The 12,768-nt window shown below is 40.0% G+C and overlaps 1 protein-coding gene across 1 annotated transcript; it reads left to right on the top strand.

Annotated features, from left to right (window-relative positions):
• The first annotated feature begins 3,520 nt into the window (after nt 1-3,520).
• On the top strand, nt 3,521-12,398 carry LOC119911513 (sulfotransferase 6B1-like). Its single transcript, XM_038730407.1, has 4 exons — nt 3,521-3,912; nt 8,564-8,676; nt 11,108-11,197; nt 12,168-12,398. Exons 1-4 carry the CDS (start codon nt 3,720-3,722, stop codon nt 12,381-12,383), a joined length of 612 nt encoding a protein of 203 aa, XP_038586335.1. The 5' UTR covers nt 3,521-3,719; the 3' UTR covers nt 12,384-12,398.
• Nucleotides 12,399-12,768: the final 370 nt, after the last annotated feature.

Genomic DNA, 12,768 nt, shown 5'->3' with positions numbered 1-12,768 from the left:
ATGATGTTTTGCTAAACTTACCCAAACCATGATGTTTTACTAAACCTAACCAAACCATGATGTTTTGCTAAACCTACCCAAACCATGATGTTTTACTAAACCTAACCAAACCATGATGTTTTACTAAACCTAACCAAACCATGATGTTTTGCTAAACTTACCCAAACCATGATGTTTTACTAAACCTAACCAAACCATGATGTTTTACTAAACCTACCCAAACCATGATGTTTTACTAAACCTAACCAAACCATGATGTTTTACTAAACCTAACCAAACCATGATGTTTTGCTAAACTTACCCAAACCATGATGTTTTGCTACACCTAACTATTTCCGTAAACCGCTAACCTTTTAGTAAACCTAACCAAACTGTATATATACACCATGGTAAAAAGGTGTATATATGTTGTAATAATAATTTGATCACTGGAGTCCACATGTACCGACGCTGAAAGGAGCCTTATGTGTAAAATACTGAGGTTTTGTCAGGCTGTCTCAAAGTGTGGGTATTTGAGGCCCTGAGATGAAAACACATTGACTGGTCAGGGTGGATGTGGTTTTGACACTAAGGACCGTTTGAAGGAAGTTTGTCACATCTTAGAAAATAACCCCACTTATGACACGGTGATCTCAGCTTGGTTTGGAAATAATAGAAATTTAACACAAAGCCTGGATTACAAACTAAAAGGTATGGAGTTTGAACAATGTGTTTAACAGGCAAAATATGCTTGAATATTGCATCATGGGAAACGTAGGACCCAGTGTTTTTGATGCTTAATCCACAGGGACTACAAATCAGGATCTCTCGACCTCTGTTGGTTCAATTTTGACAATTCTTTTCACAACATTTTTTTGCTAGAACTCCAAATGTATGGTAGTGCAACAGTAAATCTCTGGAATAAAGACGTGAGGAGTCTTTAAACCATGTCCGTGCGTTAAAAAATGTGAGCTCTCCAGGTTTGTCTGCTTTGTGCCATATAGCTGAAGTTTTTGTGGGGGAGTTTTTCCTTGTCTTCTTAGCTATTTTGCAGCTGTTTTGGCAACTGCTGCTACTGCTGTAAAGGCCTGTAAAGTCCAATGAGTGGGATTCTTAACTGTTTGAAGAAACTGAAGAAGGAGAAAGTGAAAAATGTGATTTGCTGTTTCAATACTGAATTGAACTGAATCTAGATCTCTGTTTTGGTTGGACTGGCTGGATCTGAATGATCCTTGTGCCCAAACTATTCCAGCATCAACAACAGCTGTCTCCCATTTTTTTTTAACCTAAGAACACTGCACTAAATGAGAACATTGTTCAACTCACAGTAAAACCAGACTACTAGGAGGTCTTCCCACCGGACCTTTCCAACCGGTTTCCCACTACTCAAGTCCCTCATTGCGCAACACTATCACACATCTTGAACAGCTGTGCAAAGGATTGTACTTCATGACAGAATAAAAAAGCACATATCTCCTCAGTGGGAATGTACAAACATTCCCGTGTTAAATCTTCTATGCTCCTTCTCTGTAATAGTAAACTAGGTATTTTACACATTTTTACATTAGTCTTCAAGGCAACTTTATTTATAGACAGCTTTTCATACACATGCATACATTACATAAAATATGATACAATAAAAAGAGGAACAAATTAAGTTAAATTAAAAAATAAGGCAAAAATTGGACAACTAAAGCTGCACAGATGACGAAGCAACTCAGTGTTCATAAACCCTACAAAACAAGAAGGTTTTGAGGGTGGATTTGCCACTTTTGGGGCACATTTTAGAGATTTTGGAAGTTTGTTCCAGGTGTAGGAAGAAATCCTTGTTTTGTCTTAGGTCTATAAATAGTTAGTACTCCCTTTTGGGACAGCGTAAGGGTTCTTGATAGTAATTTGGCCCCAAGCCATTTAGAGTTTAATAGACCAATAAAATAAGTTGGTGTGATATGGTCCTATGTTTTAGTTTTTTTTAGAGTAGCCTATACTCTAAACCAAAATGGTGCTAAATAGCACTAACAGTGGTTCATTGGTTTGTAATCATAGGGGAACCAGTTTCCATGCTAAATATACCTGTCAAATGGTGTGAAGAACTTTTTGGTACTATAGTATATATATATACACACACACTAATACTACTATACTACAAAGACCGTTACAGTAGTCTAGTCTGCTAAATGTTGTATTGTTCAATAAAGAGTCCAAGTCAGTGTTTGTTTTAGAGGTGGACTGCACCTTTGACTTTAGTTCAGAGGAAGCATTTATGACCAAGGTTAGTAAATGCCAACCACTCCTAAATACCGTCTCAGAGCTGGGTGATAGGTGCAGTTGATTTGTTTTTACATTTAGCAGCTTAGTACTGACAGGTTGGTTGTAAGACAGTGGTGAAAAGTTTGAATTTATGGTGGAAATGTTTTTATTTATGTAAAAGGTAACACAAAATTCAGGTGGCAGGTGACATTTCAAAATATTTAAATAAAACAGAATCAGCGCAGCTCTCAGTCATTCTGTGCTGCTTTCAGATCTGTTTCTCCTGCGAATCAACTTTTCTCCTGTAATATCATCCCTGCTGAGGCAACACATACTGTATGTAGGCATGATTTAGTCTTCCCTCCTCTTTTATCATGTTCACAGGGAGAGAACGGAAAACTTGACCCAAGAGAAACTGTGTGAAGAAGCTGTTAAAGTTATTGACTGGTGCTGCACGTTTTATAGTCAGTAGCTTGTTTTTTTTTTAGCTTAAGTTACTTTTTTTTGAACAAAGCCCATTTGTTTCTTCTATATTTTAATTGCACAGCATGCTTTCCTAATGTGCAAATACACCTTTTGAAAGGCATTTTCATTTGGTATTTAACCGCATGCTATATTTCAGAACGCTTTTTTAACAAATTTTCTTTAAAAAAGTGATGGGTGTTATGGGGTTGTGTGGTGTGGGGACAGAGAGGACCCAAAAGCAGCACTCTGAGGGAAGGAGGTTTATTGACGGATAAAGGGGTAGAGGGACTGGAGTGGAGGGAGAGGTGGATGTTGGGGAAACACAGGCACGGGGAACCAGGAAGACTGGGGGCCAGGGAGCCGGGAACACTGGGGCCGAGGAAGCGAGGAGCGGTGGGGGAACAGAGAAACATGAAAAGCCCGAACACAGAGGTGGCACCGGGTAAGGAGCATGAGGTGATTACTGGCAGGTGTGGCAGGCTGATGAGGTGGCTGATGGGATGCAGGTGCAGGTAGTTGGCTGGGCTCAGGAGCAGGGGGAGAGAGAGCACACAGGGGAGAAAACACAGGGAGGCAGGCAGAGAACAGAAAACCAAGGAAAAAGCAGAAAAACTTATAAAAAGGAGAAAAAAACAGGACACTCACCGTCAGCCGGGCTGCCACCACAACAATGGGGACACAATTAGCCAGTATGTCAGCATTTACCTCCCATCTGATAAACACTGTGCAGTAATCTTATATTTTCCTGCATGTGTGAGGAGGAGGAGGAGGAGGAGGAGCCTGAAGCCTCCTCCTTTATTACTACTACTACTACTACACACACACACACCCTTTTTCTCTCAACGCTGCTCGCTCACTTGCAGGACAGCAGCGGATGGACGATCAGCTGCACAGAAAGCAAGCTGCTGCCGCTTCTCTTTGTTCTGTTTACTTTGATCGTCGTTACTCTTGAATTGCTGTTTTTCACTTCCTGTCAAAAGAAGTCTGAGTTTCTGATCTTCGCAGTGACACTCTAGTGAAACAACATGAGCACTAACCTAATGGCTTCCTTGCAGTCCAGGATTCAGATGGCAAAGGAAGTCAATGACGAGGACAAGTTGTACAGATACAACGGGGTGCTGTACCCGTGCCTCATGTGCCCTGAGGATAATTTAAAGGCTCTGGAGAACCTCAAGGCCAGAGAGGATGACATCATGCTGGTGGCGTATCCCAAATGTGGTGAGTTACTGTCATCCAGTTACAACACGTCTTAATGAACAGCTGTGGTTCAGCCAGAGAGTAACAACCACCAGATGAAACAACATTTGTATAAATAATTAAGTTTTTATAAGGTCACAGGAACATTTGGTCCCACTGTTGTGACCTCTGGCCTTTGACCACTGGTTGCTTGTAATGTTAATGATTAAAACACTGGTGAAAGTGAATCTGTAAAGCAAATTTTATCAAAAAATGCTTAAAATGTAAAAGTTTAAGATCTTCTTCTAGTATTTTCTAGCTGTATACAGCATTAGGAATTATCTGATAATCTGAGTAAAATATGGACTCATTTATGAATCTCCTGGTTCTGCAAAACAGAAACAAACAAAGATTTATATTCTTTATTTCCTCTGCAGTCTTTCCCACATAGTGAATGTCGGTCCGCTGTTGAAGGAAATATCTGACTGAGGTCATGACTGGTATGCAAATGTAGGGAACTAAACAACCGGAGAAACTGGATTCGCCCCTTTTTTTGTTTTGTCAAGAACAGCGGGTAACACTGATTTCTGCGGCTGTGTACGGATTTAAAAAAATAAGATACAACATATGAATGAGCGAGTTCTAGAGGAGCAGGTGGTGTATTTTTAAACTTTGAACAAATGCTGAGCCAAGCTAACCCTAACTCCAGCTCTGTACTGAACACAGGTATGATTGAAATCTCACTCTCAAAATGAAAACTTCCTATAATGTTGAACTATTCCTTTAATAAATCATCATCCGGTTGAGGAACTTCGGGTTTGGAAAGCCAACACTAATAAGCACATGTGCAGGACAAACACATTAATTATTTAACAAATATTTCCTTAAATGAAACATAATGTAATGTGCTAAACGAAGCATCTCTCATTTTTCATGTTACACTGTACAGACTGTAATTACAGACAGAAGGAAACTTCCTTTGCGTTTGCACCTAATTTCCACTCAGATGGCTGCTGAGCTGTTGCACATACCACAATCAGCGCTCCCCACAAACATCTGCACAGTCACAGGGGAAAAAGAAAACGAGGAGATTGGTAGATGCAAGACAAAAGGCAGAGTTCATACCAAGCAAGATTTTGAAACCACATCGTGACAATGCAGATTTTGCTCTGACCCCGTTCCAACTTAGCTTAACTTCCTTCCCTCCCATAGACTGCATTTGTAAGAATTGGTCATAGCCTCTGGGTCTGAAAAGTGAAGTTAATTAAAACTGCATTCTCTCAACCAGCCAGCAGGGGGCGACTCCCCTGGCTGTAAAAGAAGTGTGATTGTTTAGACGTCCATGAGAAAGTGAGGCTAATTCACAGCTGAGTTTATGGTCTCAGTCGCTAGTTTCAAGTCTTCTTCAACACAGCGTGATGTTCATTTAGTAAATTATGGTCCCATTTAGAGGAACAGAGACCAGGATGCAGGGGAGGCTTTAGGGGCGTAGCAATCCACTTATGGGTTGCGTTTTGAAAAGCATATGTTGGACAGCGAATTGATGTTCCTACACTTTGGCTTTTGTTGAGATTGAAGAAACACATTAGGATTTTGTTACGTTTGAATTGATGTATGTAGCTAACATAGCTAACGTTAGAAACGATGTAGCATGCTAACTTACATAACGTAACATAAATAAAAAACAAAAAAATTTTTGTTTCACATGGGAACCGAACGCCGGTCTCCTGGGTCAGGGGCCAACTTACTATCCACCCGACCCCCCTCCACCACCATAGTGTTGGACTTTCATGGCTATTCTATGATTATATCTCACACTCGCTGATTTTAACTGGGACAGTAGATGTAAAATGATACGCCGTTTCTGCACAATAAAAGTAAAGGCAGTCTAAATGTCTTGAAATGCCAAATGACTTAAGAAATCGCCGTTTTGATGATACCACGCTGCATATTTGCATATTTTGTGGGAGGAGCCCCAGACCCCCCCACTCAGTAAATATCCCCTCCGGTGTTCTTTTCATCTAACTCACAGCAAGTAAAGTGTGTTACCCAAAAAACTGTCTAACTTTTCCTTTAATGAGCAGTTGCCTTTATGAGAGTTTGTAAAAGGTCGGTACTGAATGTAATCCGATGTTCTGCACAATAAGTTCTTTCTCTGGTGATGAGGAAAGAATTACACAAGAACCATAAAGTGAGCAGCAGAAAATAAAAAAACAAAATGATATAAAAAGAACATTTTTATTGTACCTTGTATCACGTTGCGATGGTTCTGGGTACTGGCGTGCATACATTATGGCTCAAACCCGAGTGAATGATTTATTGATATCTAAAAGGCCCTTTCTTTTGAAAACACAAAGCGCTCACAGTGTTGGGTTTTTACTGGAAGAAAAAAGAGACATTCCCGCTGTCACCATGGTGCGTTTGAGGAATGCGACATGTTTTCTTTTTGGGGAAGTGTTGACTTTCAAAAGGCTTTTTTTTTTTTTTGCCCACCAGCTCACTGATGGAGAAATGACACGAAGACAGATGAGTTAATCGCCTTTGGAGGAATGATTACACGCAACCATCCCACATCTCAATGCACAGGGGCCCCTTTTGGACTGGGGCCCGTATTGGGGATAAAAGAGCTATTTATCTATGGGGGTGTGACTATACAGTACATGTCCACCGTCAGACCAACCAATGGGAGCCTCTATTTAAACGTCTGGACGTCCTCTATTGATGTGACAGGCAGCTGAATATGTTACACAGCAGACAGATAATGGCTTCCTGATGTCTCGGTGATACATGGACGAGGTAGAGGAGGATTAGCCCGACCTTCAACTCAACGAGCTCATATTTACGATCTGCTGCCGGTGATATATTTTCCCTGTCACTGGTGTCTGTGTGTGTTGCACTTTACATCTCTAGTCTAAAACTAGATCACAAATCAATTCTCACTCACTCCAGGAAGTAGCCAGGTGTCATTTTAAAGGGAGCTCCAACTGGATTACACAGATTAATTACATAGCGCCATCTTAAACCTCTTCATCTTTCTTCTTTTTTTTTTTAAACAATTTGATCGCCAAATTCTATTATTCTGCAATGTAAAAAGAAAACACACGTTTACTGTTTTATTTATTTTATTTTAATTTTTGATATATTATTGTATTTTTCAACACACACTTTTACTGTTTTATTTTTAATATTTTTTATTTTTATATTATATTTATTTATTTTTTAACACACAAACACACACTTTTACTGTTTTATTTACTTTATGTAATGAAATTAATTGGTCTTTTGTAATTTATTTGTAGCTTTGACAGTACTGTTTACATTCATGCCAATGAACCTGCATTGAATTGACTGAGGTTTGAATCCCGTGTGACAGAAAGTCAAAGGTGACATGTTTTGTAGATGACTTACATAATGTACTCATTTTGTACCCAAACCACGATCTTTTCCTAAATCTAACCAAACTGTTTCACAACATTTACCGCATGTTAAACGTCACGGGTCACGTGACTTGCGTTAACGTACTGAAGGTCAGGAACACCCGTCGCTGCACTGGTATTCCTTGTACATGTCGTTTTGGGGAAAGATTATATTTGTCTTACTTTCCAACCAGCCTGTTCTCATTCCCAGGGCGTCAAATAGCTCTGCTTTGTCACGTCTTTCGCCGTTGTACCAACGCACATGGGACCCTTTAGTGCCATTGTTCAACACTAAAAGTATTACTATAAATACCAGAAATGTTGGCTTTATTCTCATTTTTAAGGAGGTGGTGGGGTGGATAGGTGAGTCAAGTAGGCTCAGGACTTTAACTCAGGAGGCCGAGGTTAGAGTCACGTGGGGGGGGGGAAGCCAAAGTCGACATTTTTCTTAAACCTAACAAAGTAGTTTTGTTGCCTAAACCTAACTTAACTACAACTGTTTCACAGCGTTTACCACGTGTTAAACGTCATGTGACTTAGGTAACTAGATGCTGGACTGGTACTTGCCAACACTCGTACATGTCGTTTTGAGGAAAGGTCAAATATGTTGTTGCTCTCATGGCAGAAATGGGTTTTGGCTGTCTGTACAGTAAAAAAAGAGTTGAGTGGTCCTCCTACTGTAAGTTTGCATTTAAAGAAACATCAAAAATGAGAATCACACAAGTACTGTTAAATAGATGCTCGTTATTGAAGATTCATAATTAGTCAACGCAAACAGTCAACCTGTCAGGTCATAAACACCTTTAAATTACCCCAACGGATGTTTCCCCACCTGTGATCCAGAGTTATTATTCAACTGCAGGGCCTGTCAGGGAAACAGGAATGTCCTCACAGCGTAGTAACAGGCTGGCTCGCTGCCAAACTGAAAGAAGAGATGTGAAACAGATGAAAGAAATGACCTGCAGCAGCTGCATAATCCAAAATGTGCACAGTATAAAGGCATCACTGTCCCTGTACGCTACGTTCTGTTGTTTTAAAATAAACTGAAGCAGCAAGGATTCCCCTCCTGCGAAGTTAAAATGTTTTTACAAACATACATTCACAGTCTGCTGTTACTGTGAGTGGAATATTCATGTTATTCTTACTGGCTGCATCAGGAATAACAGTGTTTTGCATCGTCCTTTTCACTTTTCCCTGTCAGAATAAGGGACGTTTCTGAGCTGACAGAACAAAACTCTACTCCATGTCTGAAACACAACGTGTGCATCTGTGTGCAGGTTTTAACTGGATGGTCGGGGTGTTGAAGAAGATCATTGCAGAGGCCACAGGGGTAAACACGGAGTACAAGGGGCCGCCGCTGATCGAGTTTCTTGGACCAGAAGCCTTAAAGGTGGACACCAGATATGTGTGTGTGTGTGTGTGTGTGTTAGGAAAGCAGGCAGAAAGGGTTAAGGTGGCCGGCTAAGGCGTGCCGATACATACAAGTCTGGCTGTGTTTCGTTGAGCTGTAACAGATTAAAGTTTCACTATAATCAACATTTTTACCGTTAAATCTCTCAAATAATTACGTGTAAGCTGAAAACAGTCATTCATAGTTATGTACTCTGCAGCTCTCTGAAGCTTTTCAGCCTCTTTCAACTTTTTTGATGGCCTCTGCCTCCGTCCCTAGAGCTGCTCACAGGAATTCAAAAACTATCTCAAGAATTCAACAGGATGTCTCTCTTTGAAGCAATGACCTGGTTATTCTAGATAATCTACAGAACAACAATTTGAAAGATATAATAATGGAGACTTTAGGCAATAATTGAATATCTTTTCAAATCTGAATAATGGGATAAGACTTTTTTCATGTTGACAGACTGAAAATTAAATTTTTATGCTTTTATGTTCATTTTTAATGGTATTTAGCCTGGACCAACATACCGCAGCATTCTAGCCTAAGCTAGTTTATAATGCTCGTCCCAGATGGGCCTTTATTCAAATACGCAAAGCTCTACGAGAAAATACAACAATTTAATTTATCAAATCTGCAAGATTGCAAAGACCCTAAAGAATAAGACCTTCTTCAGCTACACCATTTTTGACAGTGCTGACTTTGGGCTTTGTACAATGACACATTGTGGTCTGTGAAATTAAAGAGTGAATCGATTGAGGAGCTGTGCACATATTTTATTACACACATCAGCCAGAGACACTAATGACGCCCCGGGAGGCAGGAAGATTGATTTCTGACATGTTTCTCCTCGTTGACCCTTCAGAAACACGCTACAGGGACACGGGAAAGCACTCCGGTCTGTGGGTTGTGTCTAGACAAATTGCATGTTAGAGCGAGACGAGATGTTATTTCAGATATCTTCCCTGTGAGAGTCAACCCCACTGAGCAGTTTCACATTTTGTCAGCAGGCTAACCATCTGTGATTGGTTACTCCGCTACCAGGTGTCATTTGAAAAGGATTATTCCTGAATACTTTACATCCTGTTTATACAACGCTTAAACATTCCCTTCTGCCGGTTTTAAGTGGGAGTTTTATTTTCTGTTCTGTGTTTTGTCATTGTTGTGACCGTGTATAGTTTTGTCTTTTTAAAGCCCAATTTTCAAATCTAGTGCACTAAAACTTGATCCATGACTAGAAGCAAACAGTCTGGGGCAAAGACGCTTGACATTTGAGATGAAGCAGACATTACAATCACAAAACTGTTTATTGTCTACAGAATAATTATTATATGCAACAATATTCTAAATAGTTTTGACTGCCTTTTTTGGATGCCACCACTTCATACATTTGAGTGTGTCTCCTCCTTCCTCTTCTGCCCCTGGAAGGACTCAAAAGTCCCTGGTACGTACTCTTTTCAAGGAATTAAAACGTTCCTTCCACCGCGGTCTAAAGAACTGCGAAGATTAAGCAAATTAACCAGCTGACGTCAGGCATCATTTTTTGTAACCACCATCCATGAGTAAAATTTATTAGATTTGACTGGAATATAATGAAAAACTATAAATAGAACATAGATAAATAGACCAAACCTCACTGAGTAAGCTGATGTTTTGGATGTAGATCTGCTGAAGCTCAAAAGTCAAACAAAGTTCATCAGATAATGTGGCAGTCTTGAGTCTGTGAGGGTGTTTCTGCAGTATCATAAAGATCATAAAAACACATTCTTACGTCCCGTTTGAATAACAAAAGATACACTAAATAACTGAATTAAACTAAAATGCAGATGTTCTTCTAGGAAACCTCGCTGTGTTCTTCTAGGAAACCTCGCTGAAACACACTGCTGGGCCTCTTCCAACGCTTTAATCACGAACACATGGTTTGGTGTGTTTGTGTGAGAATAGCTTTCTGTGGTCTGTCATGCGTTGAACTCTGAAATGTTGAAATCCTTAGAAAGCATTAGGCAGTGAACAGAAGCTGGAGTAGGAGTAGTTCCACCTTTTGGAAAATATAAATATGCACTTTCATGGTGAGAGTTAGAGTAGATTTATACCACTCTAAATTTGAAGCTAGGTAGCTGCTTAGCTTAGCATAAAGACTGAAAGAGTCCGTCCAAAGGTAACTTTAACCCTCGCTAATTAAACACGTTGCATCTTGTTTGTTTAGCCTGCACATGCCTTTAAGTTTAATTAAATGTTGTGGTTTTATCTCTATTTCCTTAACTTTTTCTTCTACAAAATTAAAAAAATTAATTTAAGTTTTTGCTTAATTTGGTGAAAACGCTGGTATGAAGTTTGATAAGAAAAATCTCATTCTGGTGGCATTATGTGGCAGCTAATGCTAAACTGCAGCACTTTAATTTACCTTCCCTGTCTTCCCAACACACAGGCCAAGGAGGAGACTCCCTCTCCGAGGTTTCTGGGGACTCACATGCACCCTGACAACATCCCCGCTTCCTTCTATGCAAAGAAAACTAAAGTAAGTTTCCACAACAAATGGATTCTGCTCATCGACTCTCACACGCCTCCAACAGTACTGTATACTCTAACAAAGTCAATGTAGGATAAATATTTTGCACAGGCCTGCTCCAACTTTAATTTACATATCCTTTATTATTTTTAATCTTTTCATATCTTATTGTCAATTTAACATTAATAGTTTGAGTTTAAATAAATGGAACTGTCAGGACCGGGAGCCAGAACTCAGACGCAGACCAGAGTGTAGTTCAAATAAAGGTGAACTTATTCAAAACAAGTACAAACAGAGGTGTGGGCTGGGCGGTTAGTGTTCCAGTTGGTCAGAGGGTTCTGGTCCGGGTTCCAGTCCTCTGGGTCTTGTGATGCTGGTGAGTAATCCGAGTCCAGGGTCCAGGCTAGTACTCTGCGGTCAAGACAGGGTATCTCAAAAAACAGACAAGATTCAGAAAGTTCAGGACTGGGTTGGCTGGCGTGTGCTCATACTGACTGGCACAACGATCCAGCGGGGACTGGAAGGTTGCTCTGGCTTTTATGTATGAAGATCATCATCACCCAGGTGAGTAGACAGGCGCACAGGCGACCACACCCACCAGCAGCCTCAGAGCATGCGGGAGAAATCAGAACACAGACAGAAGCAAAACCAAAACCCACCAAGCACACAGCAGACATACCAAAAAGGGCAAAGAACTCAATAAACTATATTCACACGCATACTAAAAAGAAGGTCAGGGTCACGACGAGGGGGTCGTGACAGTAAATGGGAATAACACTAAAAAATAAGTCCTCTTTGTAATAAAATCAGAGCCATTTACATGAATTGCTCTGTCTCCTTTATGTTTGAAAAGCAGTTTTTTAGCATTTTTTTTTTAAATTTTATTTTGTTGATTTTATTCTGTCTTATGTTTATTACATGCATTCTGTATTTTACGGCTTTTTTTTTTTTTTTTTTATCATGCTCCTTTATTTTATAGATGCTGGTGATCTTCAGGAACCCTAAAGACACCCTGGTCTCCTTCTACCACTTCTCCAACAACAACCCTGTCCTCCCAGCACAGTCCTGGGAATCCTTCTTCTCCGACTTCCTGAGTGGAAACGGTGAGAAAACACACTTGCCGCCTTCACGAGCAAAAGACATGAAGCATGTAATAGTCGGTGCTTATTTTGTGATCCAGTCTATTTGTTATTAATTGGATCTCATATGATGATGAGATATTCTCGCACAAATAATGCAAACGAGGTAACCAGGAACACGAGGAACAGGACCAAATACAACTTGAGGTAGAGCTGGTGCAATGTAACAATGATTTAATGGTAAAGCCCCCAAAAAGCTTTACAGGATCAAAATCCAAAGATGGTGAAGTGAAAGTCCAAAAACCGTGGGAGAGCAAAGACTAAGGAAAAGTCTGAAACACATGGGAAAAGACAACTGGCCTTGAGATAAGGAGAGAAAAGGAGGATATGAGATTTGGTGGAATGTTAAGCCTGAGTAACAAATGCTATTTATGTTAATATTAGGTGTTTCTTTACATTTTGTCACTATTATCTGACTTAATTGTTGGTCAGTGTGTGCAT

This window comes from Micropterus salmoides, unplaced genomic scaffold (assembly GCF_014851395.1).
Source record: "Micropterus salmoides isolate LMB-PRFRI ecotype aquatic unplaced genomic scaffold, ASM1485139v1 Ms_hic_scaffold_2, whole genome shotgun sequence".
Taxonomy (NCBI): domain Eukaryota; kingdom Metazoa; phylum Chordata; class Actinopteri; order Centrarchiformes; family Centrarchidae; genus Micropterus; species Micropterus salmoides.
The sequence above is the reverse complement of the archived record's forward strand: the minus strand, read 5'-3'. Positions and strand labels throughout refer to the sequence as shown.

What these genes read in the sequence shown, in the direction of transcription:
- LOC119911513 (XM_038730407.1), top strand. Translation starts at nt 3,720, where the DNA reads ATGAGCACTAACCTAATGGCTTCCTTGCAGTCCAGGATTCAGATGGCA. An exon ending in GGTGGCGTATCCCAAATGTG is followed by an intron (nt 3,913 to 8,563) that starts GTGAGTTACTGT and finishes ATCTGTGTGCAG; the next exon opens with GTTTTAACTGGATGGTCGGG. An exon ending in TCTATGCAAAGAAAACTAAA is followed by an intron (nt 11,198 to 12,167) that starts GTAAGTTTCCAC and finishes TTTATTTTATAG; the next exon opens with ATGCTGGTGATCTTCAGGAA.